The sequence below is a fragment of the Electrophorus electricus genome, chromosome 10 (genome assembly GCF_013358815.1).
Source record: "Electrophorus electricus isolate fEleEle1 chromosome 10, fEleEle1.pri, whole genome shotgun sequence".
NCBI lineage: Eukaryota > Metazoa > Chordata > Actinopteri > Gymnotiformes > Gymnotidae > Electrophorus > Electrophorus electricus.
In genome coordinates this window covers 290,056-312,313 of record NC_049544.1, presented here as the reverse complement: position 1 = coordinate 312,313, position 22,258 = coordinate 290,056, and the positions used below count along the sequence as shown (strand labels likewise).

The window sequence follows — 22,258 nt, the reverse complement described above, 5'->3', positions numbered from 1 at the left end:
GATATATGAGAGAGAGAGAGAGAGAGAGAGAGAGAGAGAGAGAGAGAGAGAGAGAGAGAGAGAGAGAGAGAGAGAGAGAGAGAGAGCACTATGTAAGAGTCTGAAAATAGCAGGCGTTTTAGTCTAAGAAAAGTCTCTCCATCTGAACTATTTTGCTCTGTGTCCCTGCAACACAACACCAGGAACACAACCAAGGTGCAGACTTGTGCAGGAGACAGGCACCTAGAGCACTGATTGGTCAGACTCTGTGGGTCTGTGTCGGTGGAGAACATCTTGTTGGGCATCAATAACAAGACAATTACCTAACAAGACTTGAGTTTATTTGTTAATAAGGTTAACTAGTGAACAGTATACAATTCAACCCACATTTTACCATAGTATCAACAACACAATATGTGCATGTAAGTGTGTGTGTGTGTGTGTGTGTGTGTATATATATATATATAATGTCATGTGAGTGTGCGTGTGTGTGTTGGACTCTGTAGTGTAGTATTACACATTTATATATTTAACGTTGGAAGCATGGGAATGACCTACTAAAAATTGTGTGTGTGTGTGTGTGTATGAATACATTTGGAGGGGTGTATGTGTATGTTTTGGTATGTATGTAGACATGCTTGTGTATGCACACATGTGGGTGTGCATGTGTGTAATGCATGTATAAGAATGTGCATGTATGCCTGCTTGTGTGTATGTCTGTGTGTGTGGAATGTCCACTGATGCATATATGCTTACAGGTCATAGAGTGAAGGCGGGTGTATGTGTGTGTGTGTGGGGGGGGGGGGGGGTATACTGAGCCCCGGTGTGAGGCTAGCATATGAACATTTCAGTCCTGTAGAGCCTGTCCTGCATGCTGGCTCACACCCACACGCACGCTCGCACGCACGCACGCACACACACACACACACCCACCCACACACCCACACACCCACACAGCAGGGCAGCGCATACAGGAGTTCAGTCCAGTACTCCTGGACGCTGGTCCTCACATCCTCGTGTCCCTCACTGGTCCTGAAGATCTGGCTCACCTGTGGAGACACAGCAGGTCAGAACCAACACCTCAACACCACCCAGAACCTCAACACCACCAAGAGCCAGGTGGGAAATCTGTCCTCACCAGTCATAACGGGGGCGCGGTGGGTGTCGTGGAGACTCGTGACGGGGCACTGGGGATGACGGGTTTGGGGGTGCGGTCAAAGCCAGCTGAGGCACCGCCCTACGGTCCCGGCCATAATCCAGCCCACGAACACCGGGGGGACCATAGCGGCCCAACTCCCTCCTCCACTCCTCATCAAAGGCTGCTGCCTCACCTTCCAGAGAGGGAGTTTGAAATCAAGTTTGTATACTCTTAACCCCATAACAATTACAAACGAGTCTCAAATAGTTTAGAAAAAAGGCCCCGCAGGGAGATTAAAAGAGATTAAGATTAAGAGAATAGATTAAGCGAGATCAGGATTAAGAGAGAACATCAACTCACTCTCCTCCAGGTTGATGAAGTCCTGCCTGTCCTCTCGATCACCTGTGCGACGGTTTCTGGAACGTTCCATCACATGGGCTCTGTCCCCAATATGGTGACCGATAGACATCCTCTCCATACCACTCTCACTGTCTCGCATAGATTGACGAGTCTCTCTGATCTGAGCGCGCGCACACACACACACACACACACGGCAACATGACAAGCAACCAGAAGAGAGGATAAACTTGCATGCACTGTTTAATGTGCATGTTCATGTGTGTGTGTGTCTCACCCCTCCAGGAACTCTGTGTGTGTGTGTGTGTGTGTGTGTGCGCGTGTCCCACCCCTCTCTGTGTGCGCGTGTCTCACCCCTCTGTGTGTGTGTGTGTGTGTGTGTGTCTCACCCCTCTGTGTGTGTGTGTGTGTGTGTCTCACCCCTGTGTGTGTGTGTGTGTGTCTCACCCCTCTGTGTGTCTGTCTCGCCCCTCTGTGTGTGTGTGTGTGTCTGTCTCGCCCCTCTGTGTGTGTGTGTGTGTCTGTCTCGCCCCTCTGTGTGTGTGTGTGTGTCTGTCTCGCCCCTCTGTGTGTGTGTGTGTGTCTGTCTCGCCCCTCTGTGTGTGTGTGTGTGTGTGTCTCGCCCCTCTGTGTGTGTGTGTGTGTCTGTCTCGCCCCTCTGTGTGTGTGTGTGTGTCTGTCTCGCCCCTCTGTGTGTGTGTGTGTGTGTCTGTCTCGCCCCTCTGTGTGAGTGTGTGTGTGTGTGTGTCTGTCTCGCCCCTCTGTGTGTGTGTGTGTGTGTGTCTGTCTCGCCCCTCTGTGTGTGTGTGTGTGTGTCTGTCTCGCCCCTCTGTGTGTGTGTGTGTGTGTCTGTCTCGCCCCTCTGTGTGTGTGTGTGTGTCTGTCTCGCCCCTCTGTGTGTGTGTGTGTGTCTGTCTCGCCCCTCTGTGTGTGTGTGTGTGTCTGTCTCGCCCCTCTGTGTGTGTGTGTGTGTCTGTCTCGCCCCTCTGTGTGTGTGTGTGTGTCTGTCTCGCCCCTCTGTGTGTGTGTGTGTGTGTCTCGCCCCTCTGTGTGTGTGTGTGTGTGTCTCGCCCCTCTGTGTGTGTGTGTGTGTGTGTGTGTCTCGCCCCTCTGTGTGTGTGTGTGTGTCTCACCCCTCTGTGTGTGTGTGTGTGTGTGTCTCACCCCTCTGTGTGTGTGTGTGTGTGTGTCTCACCCCTCTGTGTGTGTGTGTGTGTGTGTCTCACCCCTCTGTGTGTGTGTGTGTGTGTGTCTCACCCCTCTGTGTGTGTGTGTGTGTGTGTCTCACCCCTCTGTGTGTGTGTGTGTGTGTGTCTCACCCCTCTGTGTGTGTGTGTGTGTGTGTGTGTCTCACCCCTCTGTGTGTGTGTGTGTGTGTGTGTGTCTCACCCCTCTGTGTGTGTGTGTGTGTGTGTGTCTCACCCCTCTGTGTGTGTGTGTGTGTGTGTCTCACCCCTCTGTGTGTGTGTGTGTGTGTGTCTCACCCCTCTGTGTGTGTGTGTGTGTGTCTCACCCCTCTGTGTGTGTGTGTGTGTCTCACCCCTCTGTGTGTGTGTGTGTGTCTCACCCCTCTGTGTGTGTGTGTGTGTGTGTCTCACCCCTCTGTGTGTGTGTGTGTGTGTCTCACCCCTCTGTGTGTGTGTGTGTGTGTGTGTCTCACCCCTCTGTGTGTGTGTGTGTGTGTGTGTCTCACCCCTCTGTGTGTGTGTGTGTGTGTGTGTGTCTCACCCCTCTGTGTGTGTGTGTGTGTGTGTGTCTCACCCCTCTGTGTGTGTGTGTGTGTCTCACCCCTCTGTGTGTGTGTGTGTGTCTCGCCCCTCTGTGTGTGTGTGTGTGTGTCTCGCCCCTCTGTGTGTGTGTGTGTGTGTGTGTGTCTCGCCCCTCTGTGTGTGTGTGTGTGTGTGTCTCACCCCTCTGTGTGTGTGTGTGTGTCTCACCCCTCTGTGTGTGTGTGTGTGTGTGTCTCACCCCTCTGTGTGTGTGTGTGTGTGTGTCTCACCCCTCTGTGTGTGTGTGTGTGTGTGTCTCACCCCTCTGTGTGTGTGTGTGTGTGTGTCTCACCCCTCTGTGTGTGTGTGTGTGTGTGTGTGTGTCTCACCCCTCTGTGTGTGTGTGTGTGTGTGTGTCTCACCCCTCTGTGTGTGTGTGTGTGTGTGTCTCACCCCTCTGTGTGTGTGTGTGTGTGTCTCACCCCTCTGTGTGTGTGTGTGTGTCTCACCCCTCTGTGTGTGTGTGTGTGTCTCACCCCTCTGTGTGTGTGTGTGTGTGTGTCTCACCCCTCTGTGTGTGTGTGTGTGTGTCTCACCCCTCTGTGTGTGTGTGTGTGTGTGTGTCTCACCCCTCTGTGTGTGTGTGTGTGTGTGTGTCTCACCCCTCTGTGTGTGTGTGTGTGTGTGTGTCTCACCCCTCTGTGTGTGTGTGTGTGTGTGTGTCTCACCCCTCTGTGTGTGTGTGTGTGTGTCTCACCCCTCTGTGTGTGTGTGTGTGTGTGTGTCTCACCCCTCTGTGTGTGTGTGTGTGTCTCACCCCTCTGTGTGTGTGTGTGTGTCTCACCCCTCTGTGTGTGTGTCTCACCCCTCTGTGTGTGTCTCACCCCTCTGTGTGTGTGTGTGTGTGTGTGTCTCACCCCTCTGTGTGTGTGTGTGTGTGTCTCACCCCTCTGTGTGTGTGTGTGTGTGTCTCACCCCTCTGTGTGTGTGTGTGTGTGTCTCACCCCTCTGTGTGTGTGTGTGTGTCTCACCCCTCTGTGTGTGTGTGTGTGTGTGCGCGTGTGTGTCTCACCCCTCTGTGTGTGTGTGTGCGCGTGTGTGTCTCACCCCTCTGTGTGTGTGTGTGCGCGTGTGTGTCTCACCCCTCTGTGTGTGTGTGTGCGCGTGTGTGTCTCACCCCTCTGTGTGTGTGTGTGTGTGTGTGTGTGCGCGTGTGTGTGTCTCACCCCTCCAGGAGCTGTGTGTGTGTGTCTCACCCCTCTGTGTGTGCGCGTGTGTTTGTGTGTCTCACCCCTCCAGGAGCTCTGTGTGTGTGTCTCACCCCTCTGTGTGTGTGTGTGTGTGCGTGCATCTCACCCCTCCAGGAGCAGTGCGCACTTCACTAGTCTGCTGGAAGACTTTGGGGGCCCCAGAGTCCATGGAGGAGTAGGAGATGATGGTGGAGGAGGAGAAGGTCTGGCAGCTGGGGGACCCAGTCATCCTCTCCTACACACACACACACACACACACACACACACACACACACACACACATTTATAGCATTTAGCTTACACCTTTATCCAAAGTGACTTACAATTCTGACTGAACACAACTTAAGTAATTGAGGGTTAAGGGTCTTGCTCGGGCTCCCAACAGTGGCAACCTGGCAGTGGTGGGACCTGAACTGGCAACCTTCTGATTACTAGTCCAGTAACTTATAGTCCACACACGAACGAACTCGGCCTGCTGGAGGCAGGAGCAAAAAAAAATTAAAAAGTCCCCAGACCCAGATTAGCATGAAAGAAGGTGGTGTGTGCGTACACGAGTGTGTAGTGCGTACACACTACAGCCCTTTTCTCTGGACTCAGGTCCACTTGCTCCATGGGTTTGGTACTTTTTGTCAAGTGTGAAAGCTGTTTTGAGCCCAGGAGGGTCCAGGGTTCTGATTTCTAGTCCTTCTGAAATCTCCTCTAGTGAGCTCTAGTGGGGTATGCAGCAGGTGTGGAGGCTCTCTGCTCCTGGTGCCATGTGTGGGGCTGTGTGATTGGTTCATTTTGTAACGTTACTGCTTCTACTTATCACATCACTTCCCTTTTCACATATCGTGATGGTGGGGAAAGAACTTGCAGTGTAGGTCATGTCGACTACCCTCCTAACAGCCCGTGTCATCAGCACTACACAGCCACATGTCTGATAACACCACACGAGAGCGGGTCACTGACAGACTTTCCAGTCACGCGTGTCTCCGCTACACGGCTAAAACCTTCTGTTTGCATGTGTTCATAGACGGCAGAGTGTCGTGTATCCAAGAGGACGTGGTGTTCACCACTCCAGTGTTTTTACCCTCAAGGTAAATAATCAATAGCAGTAAACCAATGAATTTGGTGGCATTTTCAGCCCTGAGCCAGAAAACTCACACATGGAACTGCGAAATAGAGCCACAGCAATGTCTCTGCCCTCACACTAACGACGTGACTCGGGTAACCACGCCCACGTTAACGTGACTGGGGTAACCACGCCCACGTTAACGTGACTCGGGTAACCATGCCCATCGAGGAGCTTTTAGTTGAGCCTGTTTGTGACGTTAATACGTAAAATCAGCTGATGTTTTATGAAAAACTGCCATATCAGAACTGACAACTCTGACACTTTACTGAATATTTCTGTTTTACAGGTATAGGACACTATATTAGCAGATATTTTTCCTCTAGACTCAGTAATGCGACTTTCAGTTTTAACAAACAAATATTACACAATGCAGCTTTAAAGAAAGCAAAGAAAGTAACGAATTGCAACACAAAGATCTCACAGGCACAAACATTTTCAATCGCACACTGCGAGGGAATTAAGTAAAACATGAAATGGGGTGAGAACACAACACACAACACATGTTTTACACAGACTGCATTCAGTGCTGTTGCAGTGTTACAAAAGACATGGGAACTGTTCACCCGATTAGAAACATTTATCATGAAGAACAGAAGTAGGACACCACCCTGAGCCTGGGTGCAGGACACTGAGCCGACCCTGGGTGTGGGACACCGCCCCGACCCTGGGTGTTTCCAGCTACAGATACACTCACCATATTCCCCATCATCCCGTTCATCATGTCAAACATGTCCATGAAGCCAGCACCCTGCAACACACAACCAAGAGTCATCAATCTCACACCCCAACTAGCAAACACCCCCACAGCTCTCACTCCCCAACTAACAAACACCCCACACCTCATACTCCCAAATTACCCCTCACAACTCCCATCTACCAACACACCCTCCACTCAAAACAAAAAGTACAATTAAGAAAAAATGTCTTGCTTGGGACATGAACATACCATTCCCATCATGCCAAAGGGGGCCAAGGCTCCAGCCTGTGACGAGAGACAGACAGAGAGAGAGAGAGAGCGAGAGAGATCAGTGATCTGTTGACTTGTTAATGAAAGAGTGTCATTTCTCCCTTGATCATGAAGAACTGCCATGTACTGCCTCCCCTTACAGTTTAAACCTTCAGCTAAATTAGAGCTCTGACACACACCTGGTCTGGGTGAGTGTGTGTTACAGGTGTGATATGTATCTGGTCTGGGTGTGTGTACAGGTGTGATGCGCACCTGGTCTAGGTCCGTGTACGTTACAGGTGTGATACGCACCTGGTCTGGGTGTGTACAGGTTCTAAAGACTGTGTTCTGGATAACCCTGAGCAGAGAGTGTGCATGGTGAGACAGTCACACCTACCTGCAGGTGCGTTCGAGGAGGCTGCATCTGGGGGTTCAGGAGAAAAGGCTCAAATCCAAAGGGGCCAAACAAAGTCCTCATCTGGCGTCTGTGAGCTGCAAATGGATCCCTGAGGAAACAGAATGACCAAGATGCTATTCACACTCAGAGCTGGACGACTGCACACTGTGAGAAGGAATGTTGTGTCACAGGTCAACATGCGTTAACTATCACCTTGGACTGCCATGCTGAACACACTGTGAACAAACATTCGTCCCTAAAACAAAACTGATACCGGCTTGTGCTCCAGAACCTCCAGAGCCCAAGCACGCGGCACACTCACATCATGTATGGACTGTCGTCCCCGTCGTCCAGATACCGGAACATTCTGGGTGCTTTGGCGAGCTTGAATCTGCCCAAGGATTTACCGCAACTAGACAAAACAAGCGGGGCACCCGATCACGAAGCTCTGTAGTGGGGTTATACGACACGGTCCGGTAATGTTAGATTATTACCCAATTACGAATATTCTACTATCGCCCAGAAAGTCGGAGACAGCGCAGTGGCAGAGCGGCTCGGCTCGTGCGCACATTGATGAGGGTTGTCACTGTACACACTCAGCGCGTGAGGAACAGCTAGCCTAGTTGTGCTAGCTGGGACGGCAGTCCTGTCAGCACGGAAACGTAAATAACCTCCCGCAGTAATTATCTAGATACAGCTAACTCCAAACATAAATAATCCCAACATAAATAACCTCCCCAGTGCTCAGCAGCCCCGTTCCAGTCGGGTTTGGACGGCTCTCCTCAGGACACTGGCTCTGGAAAACCAGTCCGTGACAAAGGAAACCAAAACAGTAGAGACGGCGTTAGCGCGCTAGCGTTAGCTCATCAAACTGCCTCCACCCGCTAAGACGCCAGGAAAACCAATACGTGTTCGCCAGATCTACACGGCGTTAGCGAATAAAGACGAATAATCGAAACAACCGTTGTTTTTAAATGCGAACACGGCACAAACAAGGCCACAACGTCAAAGTAAGTGAAACACAGGAGGAGGGGTTGAGGAGTACAGACTCTGTGAAGCAAGAAGCCACAAAGCAGGGCCTGCTCACATAAAAGTCCGGCCTTTACGTGCACATTCATTGATTTATTTTTAGATTCGTCGGAATTGTGGAGATCTTCCAAATCACGCCAAATTTCACATTTTTATACTTATTATATAACATACAATTCTGTACCTACATTTGACTGTTTACATTGATAATCAAAACGATTATTAAAAGTTAGCAACAAGACAAATAAAATGCATTAAACATACGGCGCAAATATATTAATGGAAATAAACTAGAATAAATTATACCTAAGTACTCTTACTGAGGTCAGCACTTTTATATTGGAAAAGAGGTCGTCTAGGTTAGAATGTTTCATTGTTATCTTCACATTCCTGGAAGATTCAAAATGCTCGTATTTCAGTTATAACATTTGGTTATGGCCTTTTTATTTCCAGTTACATCAAATTTCTAACACGTGTTGTGTGACTTTAATAAAGAATCCAAGCAACAGCCCAATAAAGGAGATTACTTTCGTACGGTAAATGGAAGAGATGGGGACGAAATACAAACAACGCACCACTTACAGGACATGACGTTTTCCTCGTCACGTAGGGTCACGCCTCTTTACGTCATAACGGTACACGCCTTCTTCTGTCTGTGTTGGTACTTGCAAATCCGGACGTAACCAACGCCTAGTCGGCGGAGAAAAACAGTAAGTGTTTTTCAGTAAATGTGTTGTAATGTGCGCTTTGTTTTCCCTTTTAATAATAATACATTCGTATGTGGTTTCCTTTTGTGTGTTTCGATGTCACTGTTCGCCTGACTTAGTCGTACTGAAATGGCGTTTTAAACGCTTCTAGCCACTGCTAGCTGAACTTGGCCATCGTCTCTTGTCTAATGTGATTAGGTTATCTAGCTTGGTTATCTGATATAATAGACGTGGAGATCAGTTGTGGTATAATATTTTACTTTTAAAACAACTATTAAAAGAAAACGAGATGACTTACTGGGACGTTTTCTTCGTGTACTCTTGTGTTTGGTTTACATTTGAAGTTGCTCGACTCAAATAGTGAGAAGCGTGAGAGACTGCAGCGTTTCTGTATCACTGTGGCAGGTTTAGGTTTAGGTTCAGGTTCAGTGTTGGGTTAGGTTAGGGTTAGTTAGTGTTATGGTTACTATCTGACACGCGGTCAACCTTAGAGTTCTACTGTCTACCAAACCGATCGAAACCGAAGGGTTTTGCGCTCTTGTCGGTAGGAGGAAGTGACTAATAAAGTTGACAGACTCAACCTGCGAAGTAGTTAGAGGAACACGGCCTGCCTCCTTCAGGACGCCTGCAGGGCTGGTGTGTGTCCTGCACCAGACATCCTGCACGGGTCTTTTGAACTTGCGGAAATTGGTTAGCTGGTTCAGTGTGTTTCTCTCTGTCCATCTCGTCCAGATTCAGGCAGGCTTACCGTCCAAGCTTAATAACAGTACTGCATTGTCGCACAGCTGACATTTGCTTGCCGCATTTTCAATGCAGATGCAGACGATTAAGTGCGTGGTGGTCGGGGACGGAGCTGTTGGGAAAACCTGTCTCCTAATCTCCTACACAACCAACAAATTTCCTTCCGAATATGTTCCCACGGTGAGTGACGAGAAGGCCTGCTTCACTGCGGGGAATTTCTACACACCATCAAAGTGGTGTTACAGTTTACTGAACATGTTGTGAAACCTTTAATTGACATTATTCATAGTAGAAGACAGTAGTTTGTTTTTCAGGTGATTTTTGTGGTCATTAAAATTTAGCCCTAGCTGTATAAATGAACTTTTCCTGAATGTGACCTGTGGCTTACTAATACTGCTGAAAATATCTGTGTTTTCCAGGTATTTGATAATTATGCTGTGACTGTTATGATTGGCGGAGAACCTTATACATTGGGCCTTTTTGATACTGCTGGTAAGCTGTGTGTATAAAGGGGTATGTGTGTGCGCGCGTGTGTGCGCGCATGCTCATGTCACTGTCTCTGCTCTTTAAGGCCAGGAGGATTATGACAGACTCCGGCCTCTCAGCTACCCACAGACCGACGTCTTCCTTGTCTGCTTTTCTGTTGTCTCGCCCTCCTCCTTCGAGAATGTCAAAGAGAAGGTCAGTTTCCTCCATTTGATCTCATTTCTGCCTCTCACTTCAGGATGTTGCTCCAGGCCAGCAGGGGGTGACACTGTTCCAGTTTCCTCTCTGAGCAGATGCATAGGGACCATTCACAAAGGTGCCAGTGGGATTCTGGGTTTTGAAACAAAACCTATCAAATATTGAACTGCTGTAGTTGGACTGAAGTTGGATGTTTGTCATCAACTCTGATTATATTTTCATTGGACTTTACAAGTATATTAATATTTAAAGTAAATATTTTTGACATGTTGCAGGTGTTTGTGTGTGATGGCTATAGCACAGAGACACACACTACATTTAAATAGAAAAAGAAAGGGCAAGGATCAGTGGGAGGTGTGGTTTTAATAAAGAAAAACGGAATGTTTACAACATACAGATCTCGGGGCCCTACCCTATGTACCCATCTTACTGGCTTAGTTGACTAGCTCAGATAAATCAGTGTTTACAATGTTTATTATACATGTATAATTGAAACAAGCCAAGCTTGTTCTTAAAGAGATACTCCCAGTTTTTTTTTTCTTGAGCGGTCTAGTCTCTAGACACCAGATTAGCACAGGGAGGACTTCTGATGCATTTCTCTATGTAGAAAAGAATGAAAAACCTGTTGACTTGAAACAAAATTACAATAAAAGACCAAAAGGGTAATTGTTCAATTACTTCAAACATTTACTGATGGATGTGGCAGTATAATGCTAATTCTAAGTTATATATGTTACACTCTTAACAACAAATGTCAAGATGACATGAGGGAACAATTTACAGAGTTGTGTTAATGTTTGCTTGTTTTAAGGTGTGTGCGTGCGCGTGTCCTAAGGTGTTGAGGTGTGTTCTGGTATGAATGTTGTGGCATTACCACTTGTATGTCTACAGTAGGCTCAGAGCTGACATAAAACACACCAGCCCTCCCACTAGAAAAGTGGTCCCATCTTTTAAAGAACCGTTTATACATATTTGCATCTTAATTCACAAATGCCTAAACTAAATTTGAGAAAATATTCTGCAAAAATGTTTCACTACTTGTGAGTCAAAAGGTTTTTTTTGCTTTTGTTTATTCTGTTGGTGTTTTTCTGTCTCTTTTAAGATGAACTGTGTTGACATTGTTGTCCCTGGTAATTGGCAGTATGCTACAGTTAGGATGAAGAACACGGGAGTGTCCCTAACCCTAGGGTTCCTTTAAGTCAGCCTACCAAAGTTTTCACATGGGGTTCCTGTTGTCTCTCCCACCCGCTCTGCGCCAGTGGGTGCCAGAGATCTCCCACCACTGCCCACGCACTCCGTTCCTGCTGGTGGGCACCCAGGTGGATCTGAGAGACGACAGTAACACAGTGGAAAAACTGGCAAAGAACAAGCAGCGCCCTCTATCACCCGAGAGTGGAGAAAAGCTGGCTAGAGACCTCCGCGCTGTCAAATACGTGGAGTGCTCCGCCCTCACCCAGGTAAAGAGTGGAGCGCTTATGTCAGCACACACATGGAAGCTGCTTTTGTCTTACCTCACTGTGCTGGAGGGTTGCCCAGGCTCCCAGTCACATGGTAACACACATCTTGCAAAATCAGCCAGTACGTGTGTGGGTGATGCAGGTTTGCATCTGATCTTATATGAGATTTAAAGTGTAATTCCTGCACATGTGTGAGACCCACTTTTTTCACTTAGTGTTTACATGGGGTTTGACATTTTGACCCTCTCTCTTTCTCCCCCTCTCTCTCGCTCGCTCAGAGAGGACTGAAGAACGTGTTTGATGAAGCCATCCTGGCAGCTCTTGAGCCTCCAGAGACCAAGCCAAAGAAGCGTTGTGCTCTGCTGTAGAGGAGATGACGCTCCCAGTTAGCCCAGAGATAGGGAGAGTTAGCTGGCAGACTGGGAGAACTTAACAAACGTGACAACAACAGCAGAGACACATGCCTCCTGCTTTTAATCTGTCAAGACCTAAAGGAGACTTGTAACGGAGGATCCTGTTGTTGTTATTGCATTTGACAAGACCATATCTGAGACCTTCTAACTCCTGCATTCAAATGTATTCATGTAGGTTCATGTCAGAATAATTGTCATTTTGGTGGGAGGTTGACACCTGCAAATAATCTTTGTAGACTAATTTCTGCCCTTTGTCTTATGTTGTGTTTGGGACATCTACAGCTTCCTTTCAGAGCTGGATGGTGGATCCCAACACTGGATTAAAACTGTCTGTTGCTTTGTTTTGTCAGAGTGGGTCTCCTGCACAGTGTTTGTATAGATGTGAGGGTTTCATAGTCGTAGGCAGGAGCTGTCAGAATGGCGTGTTGGATAACAGGTCACCGCCACAGTCATCCGCTGTGCCTTGCCTGCACCCATTCAGTGACAATGGTGTTTCTAAGCCCCAGTTCATGCAGTACCCAAAGCAGCCTACAGGGTGCAGCATTTCCTGAGTGAGGCCCTCAATATAATGTACTGTAATAAAGGTGTTTTCTCCCTTTCAGGTTAATGAGTTTAGAGGTGATATGGTTTGAAACCTTTTTTGTTTTCCTTTTAATAGACCTATTTTTTGATTGTGATTTACTGATGTAACAGTTTGAAATGTGCTATTTTTAAATAACAGTTTAAAAACAAAGTATACATTTAAACTGGCCTTTAAAACTTTAGTTCAGCTCTGTGATGTTTGTATCTCACTATATTTGTAATAAAAGTGATACAACTCACATGAAAGCTCTGATGTTTTATTAGCCCTACTTATCATGTTCAGTGGATAAATATTTGTAAACTATTCCTGCAACAGTCATATTGACTGATGTAGCAGTCATAGGTCGGGTGGTAGGTGTGCTGCCACAGAGCGAGCCAGCGTTTGGGTGTGAAGAGCAGTTTATTACAGCAGTGAGACAGGTGTGCAGAGAGACAACACGCTCACATGTGAGACAGGCGTGCAGAAAGACCACGTTCACACGTGAGGTGTGCAGAGAGACAACATGCAGCTGCAGCAGCAAACAGTAGTGGCATTCAAATAAATAATGAGGGTCAGAGGGTAACACTGAAGAGAAATTATAGGCACTGGCTATTTTTAAATGACCCTAGTCTAAATGTATAGTGCTATTATATACTAAAGCAACAGGGTTAATTTGCACATAACTCTTAAGTAGGTTGGGGGTACAGCAGTATGAGTTAAGAATAACTACTTTGTGTGTGAGAGAGATCTTCAGTGTAATTTGACCCTACTGTCACACTGAGAGATCTTCAGTGTAATTTGAACCCCCTGTCATCTGAGCTGGGCCTCATGTGTTGGCATAGGAGTGGCTGGCTGATCTGAGTCTGGAGTTTGGAGATACATTTGCAGTGTGCCAGTGGCACTGGGTGAAATCCACACATTAGTTTGTCAGCTCTTCCAAAATGACTCTTTAGAGGAATTGTTCTGTTTTTAAAGCTGGTTTTAACTCATTCCTGGAGAAAAGGCTGTGTAGGCAGATCTCTACTACACCACCAGGTGGAAGCATATTACTATAGGTCAAAATACCAACACAGCCTGCGGACTCTGCAGAAACACATGAACAATGCATGGCACTGCTGTGCTTCAAACCGAAACCCCACCTCTAGAAACTAGTTTACAAGTATTAATCTAAAAGGGGTGGATTCTAGTACATAGGTTAAACATTTCTTAAATGGCTTTTTAGGAAGTTATGTGTGTTTTTGTGTATAAGCAAGTGAGAGGGATATCTGGGTCATTGCAGACTTAGTGTGTTTCTGTGTGTGTGTGTGTGTGTGTGTGTGTGTGTGTGAGAGAGAGAGAGAGAGCGAGCGAGTCAATCACTCTCTGCAGGTGTGAATGAGCACAGTGTTTTTGCACTGCTGACACCTGACCGAGCAGCACCAGGAGAACTTGCAGGAGCAGCGCTGGACCACTTCAGCCCGTCCGGCTCGAAAGCCCGGTCCACAACACACCAGCTCACAGCCATCTGGCGCTAGGCGTGACGTCCCTGCCCCAGAGAGGAAGAGGAGGAGTACAGAGAGGGAGTATGACACAGTGCTCTTACAGTGTGTGTATGAATGTGTCAGTATGAGCATGAAAATGTAAGCGTGTGTGTGTGTGAAAGAGTGTGTCAGTATGAGTATATGCAGGACTGTGTGTGTATCACTATGAGTATGTGCAGGTGTGTGTGAGTGTGTGGATCTGTTTTAGTGGGCTCACCGTTGCAGCGGCGTCCTGCTGTCCCTGGGATGCCGTTTTCGGGATCTAGTTTGCAAAAGTCTGGGGAGGGGGCCAGGTAGACCAGGTCACGGGCAGACGGGGGCTTTACCTGGGAGTCCTTCGGCAGTAGAGCAGTGCGTGAGCCTACCCGTGTGAGACGCACCTGAGAACAACCAGACAGAGGCACGACCTATGACCTTATGACCTTCCCACGCTTCCCTGGGCATCAGGACAGCCCAGCTGATAGAGTTTCTGTTAGCAAAGCAGTAAACAGCATCTGCGCTTGTGTGAAGTTTTGAATTTAAACCTTTAGCTTGAGTGTTTGTGAGTTAAATTACAGGTCCTGACCAGTAGGAACCCTGGACTTGAGATCTTTAAGGGGTTATGGGGTCAAAAGGTCAGGGGTAAAGACTGTACTGCACCTCTGTGGCTCCATCAAAGCGCTCCTTCAGCACAACACCGACACGCCGGAACGGGGGCATGACCTTCCAGCAGGTCCTGAGCTCACAGGAGCCTGAAACACCATGACACTTACACTCCACCTGCATGTTGTGGAGGATAGCCTGGGGTTGGGGGTGGGTGGGAGGGAGAGACATAGTCACACTGAAGATTTGAGTCATCAGTGATGCACCACATTAAGATTGTTCATGTTGCTTTCTGCAGTAGAGTTTATGCACTGTGTATAGCAGGATGTTGTATATATACATAGACAGTATATGTGTACACATTACAGTATACATACTGTGTACAGGGTATATAGAGTATATATTCCTGTTTACTGCTCTGTTCATCATCTGTGTTTAAATATTTTTGTTTGTCTACATATTAGCACTGTTTATCTGTAAATGCTTTGGCAATACATGATTTTTCCATGCCAAGAAAGCTAATTTAAATTTTAAAAATGAAATGTAGAAAGACGACGCTCACCAGAGAGTCTTCCAAAAACACATTCTGAAAACCTTTACAAAGACATATCTAAGATATAGCCACATTAACATTACAATATGATGAAGCAAATATTGCAAATAACTGAGTGCAACTAAAGACAAAACCTGATCAATTATCCAACAACACAAGAGTAATTGGCACAGAAACTCAAATCCTTCAAATTAAATGATGCTTAAATATAGCCCATCTGAGCTACAGAGAGCCGTGTGAGCAGTAATCTGGCCACGGATTTGTGTGATCAGTAATCTGGCTACGGATTTGTGTGAGTTGTAATATGACCCTGTATTTGTGTGATCTGTAATCTGGCCCTGTATTTGTGTGAGCTGTAATCTGGCCACGCATTTGTGGGAGATGTAATCTGGCTCTGTATTTATGTGATCTGTAATCTGGCACTCTATTTAGCAGCATTTTAATCACAAGGATTTTAACATTCTTTAGCAGACAGTGTCCTGAGTGAGAGTCAGATTGGCTTCCTTCCAAATCATTGTATGACTAAACACATTTACACCCTACACACTCAATCAATAAACGTGTAAATCAATCAACAATGGTAAAATCTTGCCTGGCTTTTAAAATTGTTTTAAGGCATTCGATTCTATTTGGCATGGTGAACTTTTTTCTAAACTGTCTATAGTAATGTAGAGTGTAAAGTCTTTGAGGATATTTAATTGATTTCTTTGGGAAACAAGTGTTGGATAAGAATTGGCAGAAATTCACAGAAACCGCCAGAGTTCTTCATTCAGGAAAGAGGGATGCAGGGATGCAGTGTCAGCTCAGTTTTTACATCAACTTGTTCATGGTGCAGTTGGATAAGTCTGCATCCCCTGACTCACTCTAGAGGGAAGAGAGGGAACTTACATTCCTGTCACACACTGCACAGATGTTCATGCAACACTTGGACATGCTGGAGAACTTCTGTCAGAACCAGAACCAGGCAGGAAACCCAAAAAAGACTAACATCATGGTCAGACACCAGTTCACTCTAAGCAGCATGGCCTACAGCTCATGGTGTAGTGAATGCACTAAAAGAAAAACCTCTTTATGCACTTTATGCAATAAAGAGGAGATTGATATACCCATTTCAGATTGGTGCAAATGATTTGAATGTAATACTGCAAATTGTGCTATATGGTAGTGATGTATGGGGTCCCTCAGTCATCACAGGTATACATTTGGACAACAGCCAAATTATACTGTATGCTGTCAACAAAAATGGCCTTTAAATTTCTGGATACTAGTTCCAGAAAAACGCTGAATTTAAACACCAGTTTCAGAGAAACACTGAATTTAAACACCAGTCTCAGAGAAACAATGCATTTAAACAACAGTCCCAGAAAAAAACACTGCATATAAAGACCAGTCCCAGAGAAACATTGCATTTAAAGACCAGCCCCGAGAAACACAGCATTTAAACAGCAGTCCCAGTAAAACGTTGCATTTAAAGACCAGACTCAGAGAAACACTAAGGCAGACCCTAGAAATGAACCCTAACAACATTATTATTATGATTATTATTGTTATTATTATCCATGGTGGTTGTGATTTTATTTTGTTATTGTTATTTTGCTGATGTTACTTTTATTAATGCAATGACCAACTGACTTTTGAAAATGTTAAAGTTTATTAATATGAATTTTCTGGAACTGAAATTCCAGTGCTCTGACAACATACCTGTATTTCACACAACCATTCAGAATAAAGCCATCTTGAGAGAGAGAGAGAGAACGAACGAGATAGAGAGAATGAGATAGTGAGAGAGTGAGTGAGTGAGCAGAAGTGAGGGACGATGCTATAGTCAGGCATCTAAACGTACCTTTCGCCCGGCCTCATTATTGTGGATGTTCATTAGTGGTCGCCCTGATGACGTACCCTTTGCACGCTCTGGCTCATCCACAAACGTCTGTGAGAACGCCACACCATAGGACAGATTATCGGAACAGCCTGACCACTGGAACCCTGAGGAAGGGTGAAAATGAGAGCCTGTAAGGATGGGAGGGTTTATGTATGAGAGCCTGTAAGGATGGGAGGGTTTATGTATGAGAGCCTGAAAGGATGGGAGGGCTTATGTATAAGAGCTCACACTATGTAAAGATCTGGGGTTACTCAGGTCTAGGTGTTTTTTCCTCATTAGTGTAGGCTGTGTGTGCTGGTGGTTTTCCTCTTGTTAGTGTTTTTTTCCTCATTAGTGTAGTGCAGTAGTTTTTCATGGCTGGCGGACTCACCTTCTGGGCTGAGCCCTCTCACCTTCCGGTCACAGCCACACCTCTCTAGCTCCCCCCTGCTGCAGCCCCGTGTCACTGCAACAGCCACCGCAGCAGAGGACAGAGCATGCATGAATGCTGCCTCCCGCGTGCCTGCAGAGAACAATCACACACACACACACACACACACACACACTTAGCCAAGAATGACACCACCAGCAACTGGCACCAGTGACACCAGTGACTCCAGTGTCATAGTCAGAACTGGTTGAGGACTGCCTCTTCTGAAGGCCTGGTTTACAGAACTCACAATGCAACTTAAGATGGGAAAACAGGAAAAATGCTTAAGTAAAATTAGAATGCAGTATCGTGTGATATGTGGAACAGCAGAAGGCAACCTCTAGCACGAGAAACCCAGAAAGTTCTGACCTTGGTTCATGACCCGACCAAACACGTTAATGCCACGAGGTGTAGTAGAGCAGTTCCAACGACGGTTACGGAACTGGTGCTGGCACTGCCGAGAGACAGACAGGCAGAAAGAGAGAGACAGACAGGTAGAGACAGATTGAGCACTTCAGAAAGGTTCCTGTCAAGTAAACATGCTATTGTTCAGACAGTGACCCTTCCAAAATACACTTTATAGTTTGCAAGAGTGTGTGTGAGTAAGAGAGTGTAGGTAAGCGTGTGTGTGGTGGGTAAGAATGTGTATATAGAGAGAATGAGCTGTTTTGGTTTGGTTTTGATTAAGAATCTGTGATCATTTTTTAATTGTATTAAATAATTTTAAAATGATCTTGTATTTTTTACTAAAAGTGTCCAGACTGGGTTAGGGTTAATGACACTCCCCCTGATCCAGACTGGGTTATTGTTAATTGTGTCTCATCCAGTCCACCTTTCATGATTATTGATTCTTTTCACCTGTTTCCCTATCACCTTGCTGTTTATACTGATCTGCTCCACTCTGTGTTTGTAAAGTATTACTGTGCCTGGCTTATGTGTACTTTGTGGATTTTGACTATTGTCTCTGCCTCAACTCTTTGTTTGCCTGTTCGGATTGATCCCTAAGGACTGTGTACTCGTTTACGATTTGGCTGTATCCTTTGACATTTTGTCTGCACTCTCTGGTTCATGACCCACATCTGTTTTTTGCTTGTATTTGTGTTTCTGTTTTGTTGGATTTAGTGTTTGTGGATGTGTTAGATTTAGTGTTTGTATATGTGTTGGATTTAGTGTTTGTGGATGTGTTAGATTTAGTATTCACTGTCTTTTACCTCTTCGATGACCATCTCTGCAGCTCTCCGTACAGATTCCATAACCTCCCCCCGCGCACGGCACACCCCCACCTGCCCTGCCGAGAGACCCCTCAGGCGACCGCATGACCCAACGCCTGAAATCGGGCGAGAGCGCGGCAACCGCATCAGAGAACTATAGGGACAAGAGAAAGAACAAGAGACAAGGAAAAATGAGAATGTTGAAAAAGACAAAGAGAGGGTATGTGGGAGAGAGGAAGATGTCACCATCTTTTACATGTTATTGCATTCCAAACAAACGTGTTTAGGCATGCTCACTTACAGCCAGTTGGTCGCCATGGAAAGGTGGGTTGCCCATAGCAACAGCAGGAGGAGTCGTCCCGTGTGATTCACAGAGGAGACAGTGGGCATCAGACTGCTTGTCACTCGGTCTGCAAGGTGGTCTTGTGCTGGGGGAAGGACACGCTGCAGGTGTGGAGCCGTGGGTCTTCCTGTCTTATTGTCTTAGTCTCTGTGTTGGGGATTGTCCCCTCATAATCTGATGAAAAAGATCATTATCCGTGAACTGGAAATGTCCTTCAAAACACACATACAATCACCATCTTAAACTCCTTTCTCCTACGCACCCCCTTTGAGTTAATATGACAACATTTTTAGAGGACGCGTCATCACTGCAACACACTTTATCCTATTAACACACTGCATTTTCTAAATTCTAATCAACGTTCAGTCCTTGTGGAGTCTTTTGTGTATGACCAGTATGTCCACACCTAGAGGAGGCAACTTGTTCATAGGGGGTACAGATTAACAGACATGAGGAGTGAGTCTTACCAGTAAAGAACGTGTCTTCTGCCGCTCTGCTCGGACCGGCGGCCAGCCTGCCTGTGCTCAAAGCCCAGGCCACAGAGAAATCAATCCAGATTTACCTTTTAAAGTCACTCATTAGATCCAGCAGAATCATATGTCCCAAAAGCCAGCGATTTTAACCAAGCAGGTTATGAATATTTCTTTTTTATCCTTTTATAAAAGTGTTTTTTATCATATTGCAGTTCTATTTATCTCACACTATCTATGCTATGTAGGCTTCCAAAGAAGTAGACCAGTGAACTCTAACCAGACGCGATGCGGTTAAAGTGTATCCTTATGCTGGAGAAGCACATGTGTCTTAAGTGTTTGTTTCAATCCGTTCTCCAAACACTGACTGTCGTAGTAGAATCGTGGAGGATGAGTGGTGGTGGAGATGGTAAGAAGCCAGTTATAAAGGAGGCATGGACAGAAAGAGAGGGAGAGAGAGAGGGAGTGAGGGATGGGGACAGAGGAAAGGCAATGGGTCAGACTGTATTAGGAGTGACAGAGAGAGAGATAGGTTTGGCCTCATTATTACTGTTAGCAGAGAACACTGTGTGTGACCTCAAACATCAGTGCTTACGCAGAACAGTGTGTGTGTGTGTGTGAGGGGGGTTCCTCTGTGAAAGTGTATGACGTAGATGTGTCTCATCCAGTGTCAGTGAATCTTGCATCAGAAAATGTTACCCCTTAAATCTTGCAGCTCTTATAAAATGGTTTTGTGTGAAAGTCAGCAGAATGTGAGAAAGAAATACAGGCCACCATGATAAATTATCTTAAATGTACAACAGCACAGTCCTGCCCCACAGCTGTACACTACAGCCCCACAGCCCCTCAGCCCTACAGCCGTACACTACAGCCCCACAGCCCCTCAGCCCTACAGCCGTACACTAGTCCCACAGCCCCTCAGCCCTACACTACAGCCCCACAGCCCCTCAGCCCTACAGCCGTACACTACAGCCCCACAGCCCCTCAGCCCTACAGCCGTACACTAGTCCCACAGCCCCTCAGCCCTACACTACAGTCCCACAGCCCCTCAGCCCTACAGCCGTACACTACAGTCCCACAGCCTCTGAGCCCCACAGCAGTATCCTACAGCCCCAGTGCCCCACTGCCCTACAGCCATACACTATAGCCCTACAGCCCCAAAGCCCCACAACCCTACAGCCATATACTACAGCCCTACAACCCCACTGCCCTACAGCCATACACTGCAGCCCCACAAACCTACAGCCACACACCTCCACAGCCATTTTGTACAGCATCACAGCCACACAGCCATACCCCACAGCCACACAGTCCTTCCCCCAAACCTGCCTGGACGAACGCATCCTACCTAATGTTTAATTTTCCCAAACTTTGTTGCTGTTTTTACGAGGGAGACCTTCCCCTCCCCCTCCACCCCACTCCCTCCTTCTTTACCCTTTCACATTGTCTTAAAAGAAGGGATGACATTTAGACAAGAGGGGAACCACTGGGCTGACAAATATTGGAACTGGAGGGAAATAAATCACCTCTGATGGGGGGAGCAGGGGAAAGCTGAGGGGTTCAACCATGATGCTGATCACTTCCATAAAAAGCTTCAGTTGGGAAACTCAGTCACTTGTATGGGATTTTTTTTTTTTTTTCTTTGTGTCCTTTAGGGAAGAAGTTTCACACTGTGTATTTGTAATTAAGGAAAATCTCAAAGCATACAGAGAATGAGAGAGAGAGAGAGAGAGAGAGAGAGAGAGAGAGAGAGAGAGAGAGAGAGAGAGAGAGAGAGAGAGCGAGCGAGCGAGAGAGAGAGAGAGAGAGAGAGAGAGAGAGAGAGAGAGAGAGAGAGAGAGAGAGAGAGAGAGAGAGAGAGAGAGAGAGAGAGAGATTAATGCTTTGTGCAGGGCATCTAGAACATTCACAGTACTCCCTCCCTGGAGAATTTGGTTGTGGAAATCTAAGAAACACAAATAGGGTTAAAACACATTCAACTGTTTTGCTAGTTACAGGGGACATTTTTGTAAGTTTGCATTAATCAGCCTACCACTTAATTCAAATCAGTAACACTGAAACTGCAAATACAAGTATCTCCATACATAATAAACTATAGTGTTTTATCTCCATACATAATAAACTATAGTGTTTTATCTCCATACATAATAAACTATAGTGTTTTATCTCCATACATAATAAACTGTAGTGTTTTATCTCTATACATAATAAACTGTAGTGTTTTTATATCCTAAATGCAGATGTAATATATGTTATATAAATAACTAGCTGGTCCCTTCATCTTTCCATTCTCATTCTTTCTTTTTCACTCACTCTTCCCTCTCCCCTCACTCCATCCCATCTCACCCCGCCCCTATCCCCTCACCTCACCCCCTCTCCCCCCTCTCCCCGCCCCATTACCGGCCCCCTCTCCCCTTACTCCGCCCCTCCCCCTCATCTCGCCCCACTCCCAGACCCCTCTCCCCTCACTCCACCCCTCTCCTTTACTTACTGTTCTTCTTTGTGTCCTCCATCCTTCTCAGTGATGTCTGACATTGCCTCCCACAGCAACAATGTGCAGGCTCAGTCAACTGGATCTCCCCCTCTACCATTCAACCGGCTCTCGAAAATAACCCCTGCAACACCCCACCCTCTACCCAAACCCCACCCCATACACCCCACACTCACACCAAACCCCACCCCATACACCCCACCCTCCCCCACACACCCCACACTAATGCAAAACCCTACCCCAAACATCCCACACTCAACCCAAACACCCCACCCTCCCCCCAAACCCCACCCTAATCATCCCACACTCAA

At 46.6% G+C, this 22,258-nt stretch overlaps 3 protein-coding genes across 4 annotated transcripts; 1 reads left to right on the top strand and 2 right to left on the bottom strand.

The window, feature by feature from the left end:
* Positions 1 to 303: 303 nt before the first annotated feature.
* On the bottom strand, positions 304 to 7,949 carry mlf2 (myeloid leukemia factor 2). 2 transcript variants are annotated; one of them, XM_035530799.1, is made up of 8 exons: positions 7,216 to 7,949; positions 6,894 to 7,002; positions 6,497 to 6,532; positions 6,245 to 6,298; positions 4,540 to 4,668; positions 1,478 to 1,637; positions 1,118 to 1,310; positions 304 to 1,028 (listed from the first exon to the last, which is right to left on the bottom strand). In XM_035530799.1, exons 1-8 carry the CDS (start codon positions 7,257 to 7,259, stop codon positions 1,025 to 1,027), a joined length of 729 nt encoding a protein of 242 aa, XP_035386692.1. In that variant the 5' UTR covers positions 7,260 to 7,949; the 3' UTR covers positions 304 to 1,024. The 2 variants fall into 2 exon arrangements, with proteins under 2 accessions (XP_035386692.1, XP_035386693.1); XM_035530800.1 differs by lacking the exon at positions 304 to 1,028 and having other exon boundaries at positions 1,114 to 1,310.
* Positions 7,950 to 8,533: 584 nt separating this feature from the next.
* cdc42l (cell division cycle 42, like) lies at positions 8,534 to 12,745 on the top strand. The gene is made up of 6 exons (XM_035530803.1): positions 8,534 to 8,632; positions 9,446 to 9,550; positions 9,790 to 9,862; positions 9,942 to 10,051; positions 11,314 to 11,511; positions 11,790 to 12,745. The coding sequence occupies exons 2-6, from the start codon at positions 9,446 to 9,448 to the stop codon at positions 11,877 to 11,879; spliced, it is 576 nt and encodes a 191-aa protein (XP_035386696.1). The 5' UTR covers positions 8,534 to 8,632; the 3' UTR covers positions 11,880 to 12,745.
* Positions 12,453 to 20,089, bottom strand: wnt4b (wingless-type MMTV integration site family, member 4b). The gene is made up of 9 exons (XM_027005911.2): positions 19,454 to 20,089; positions 18,945 to 19,160; positions 18,644 to 18,797; positions 17,802 to 17,886; positions 17,394 to 17,525; positions 16,985 to 17,127; positions 14,646 to 14,786; positions 14,224 to 14,386; positions 12,453 to 14,011 (listed from the first exon to the last, which is right to left on the bottom strand). The coding sequence occupies exons 2-9, from the start codon at positions 19,031 to 19,033 to the stop codon at positions 13,842 to 13,844; spliced, it is 1,077 nt and encodes a 358-aa protein (XP_026861712.1). The 5' UTR covers positions 19,034 to 19,160; positions 19,454 to 20,089; the 3' UTR covers positions 12,453 to 13,841.
* Between the last annotated feature and the right edge of the window lie 2,169 nt (positions 20,090 to 22,258).

Coding starts and splice junctions, on each gene's coding strand:
- wnt4b (XM_027005911.2), bottom strand. CDS start 19,033: ATGCCCACTGTCTCCTCTGTGAATCACACGGGACGACTCCTCCTGCTG. Junction 17,887..18,643: donor CAGAGATGGTCATCGAAGAG/GTAAAAGACAGT, acceptor GTCTCTCGGCAG/TGCCAGCACCAGTTCCGTAA. Junction 14,787..16,984: donor ATAATGAGGCCGGGCGAAAG/GTACGTTTAGAT, acceptor CCCCAACCCCAG/GCTATCCTCCACAACATGCA.
- cdc42l (XM_035530803.1), top strand. CDS start 9,446: ATGCAGACGATTAAGTGCGTGGTGGTCGGGGACGGAGCTGTTGGGAAA. Junction 9,551..9,789: donor CTTCCGAATATGTTCCCACG/GTGAGTGACGAG, acceptor TGTGTTTTCCAG/GTATTTGATAATTATGCTGT. Junction 11,512..11,789: donor AGTGCTCCGCCCTCACCCAG/GTAAAGAGTGGA, acceptor TCGCTCGCTCAG/AGAGGACTGAAGAACGTGTT.
- mlf2 (XM_035530799.1), bottom strand. CDS start 7,259: ATGTTCCGGTATCTGGACGACGGGGACGACAGTCCATACATGAT. Junction 7,003..7,215: donor GACGACAGTCCATACATGAT/GTGAGTGTGCCG, acceptor CTGTTTCCTCAG/GGATCCATTTGCAGCTCACA. Junction 1,638..4,539: donor TGCGCACTGCTCCTGGAGGG/GTGAGATGCACG, acceptor GCGCGCGCTCAG/ATCAGAGAGACTCGTCAATC.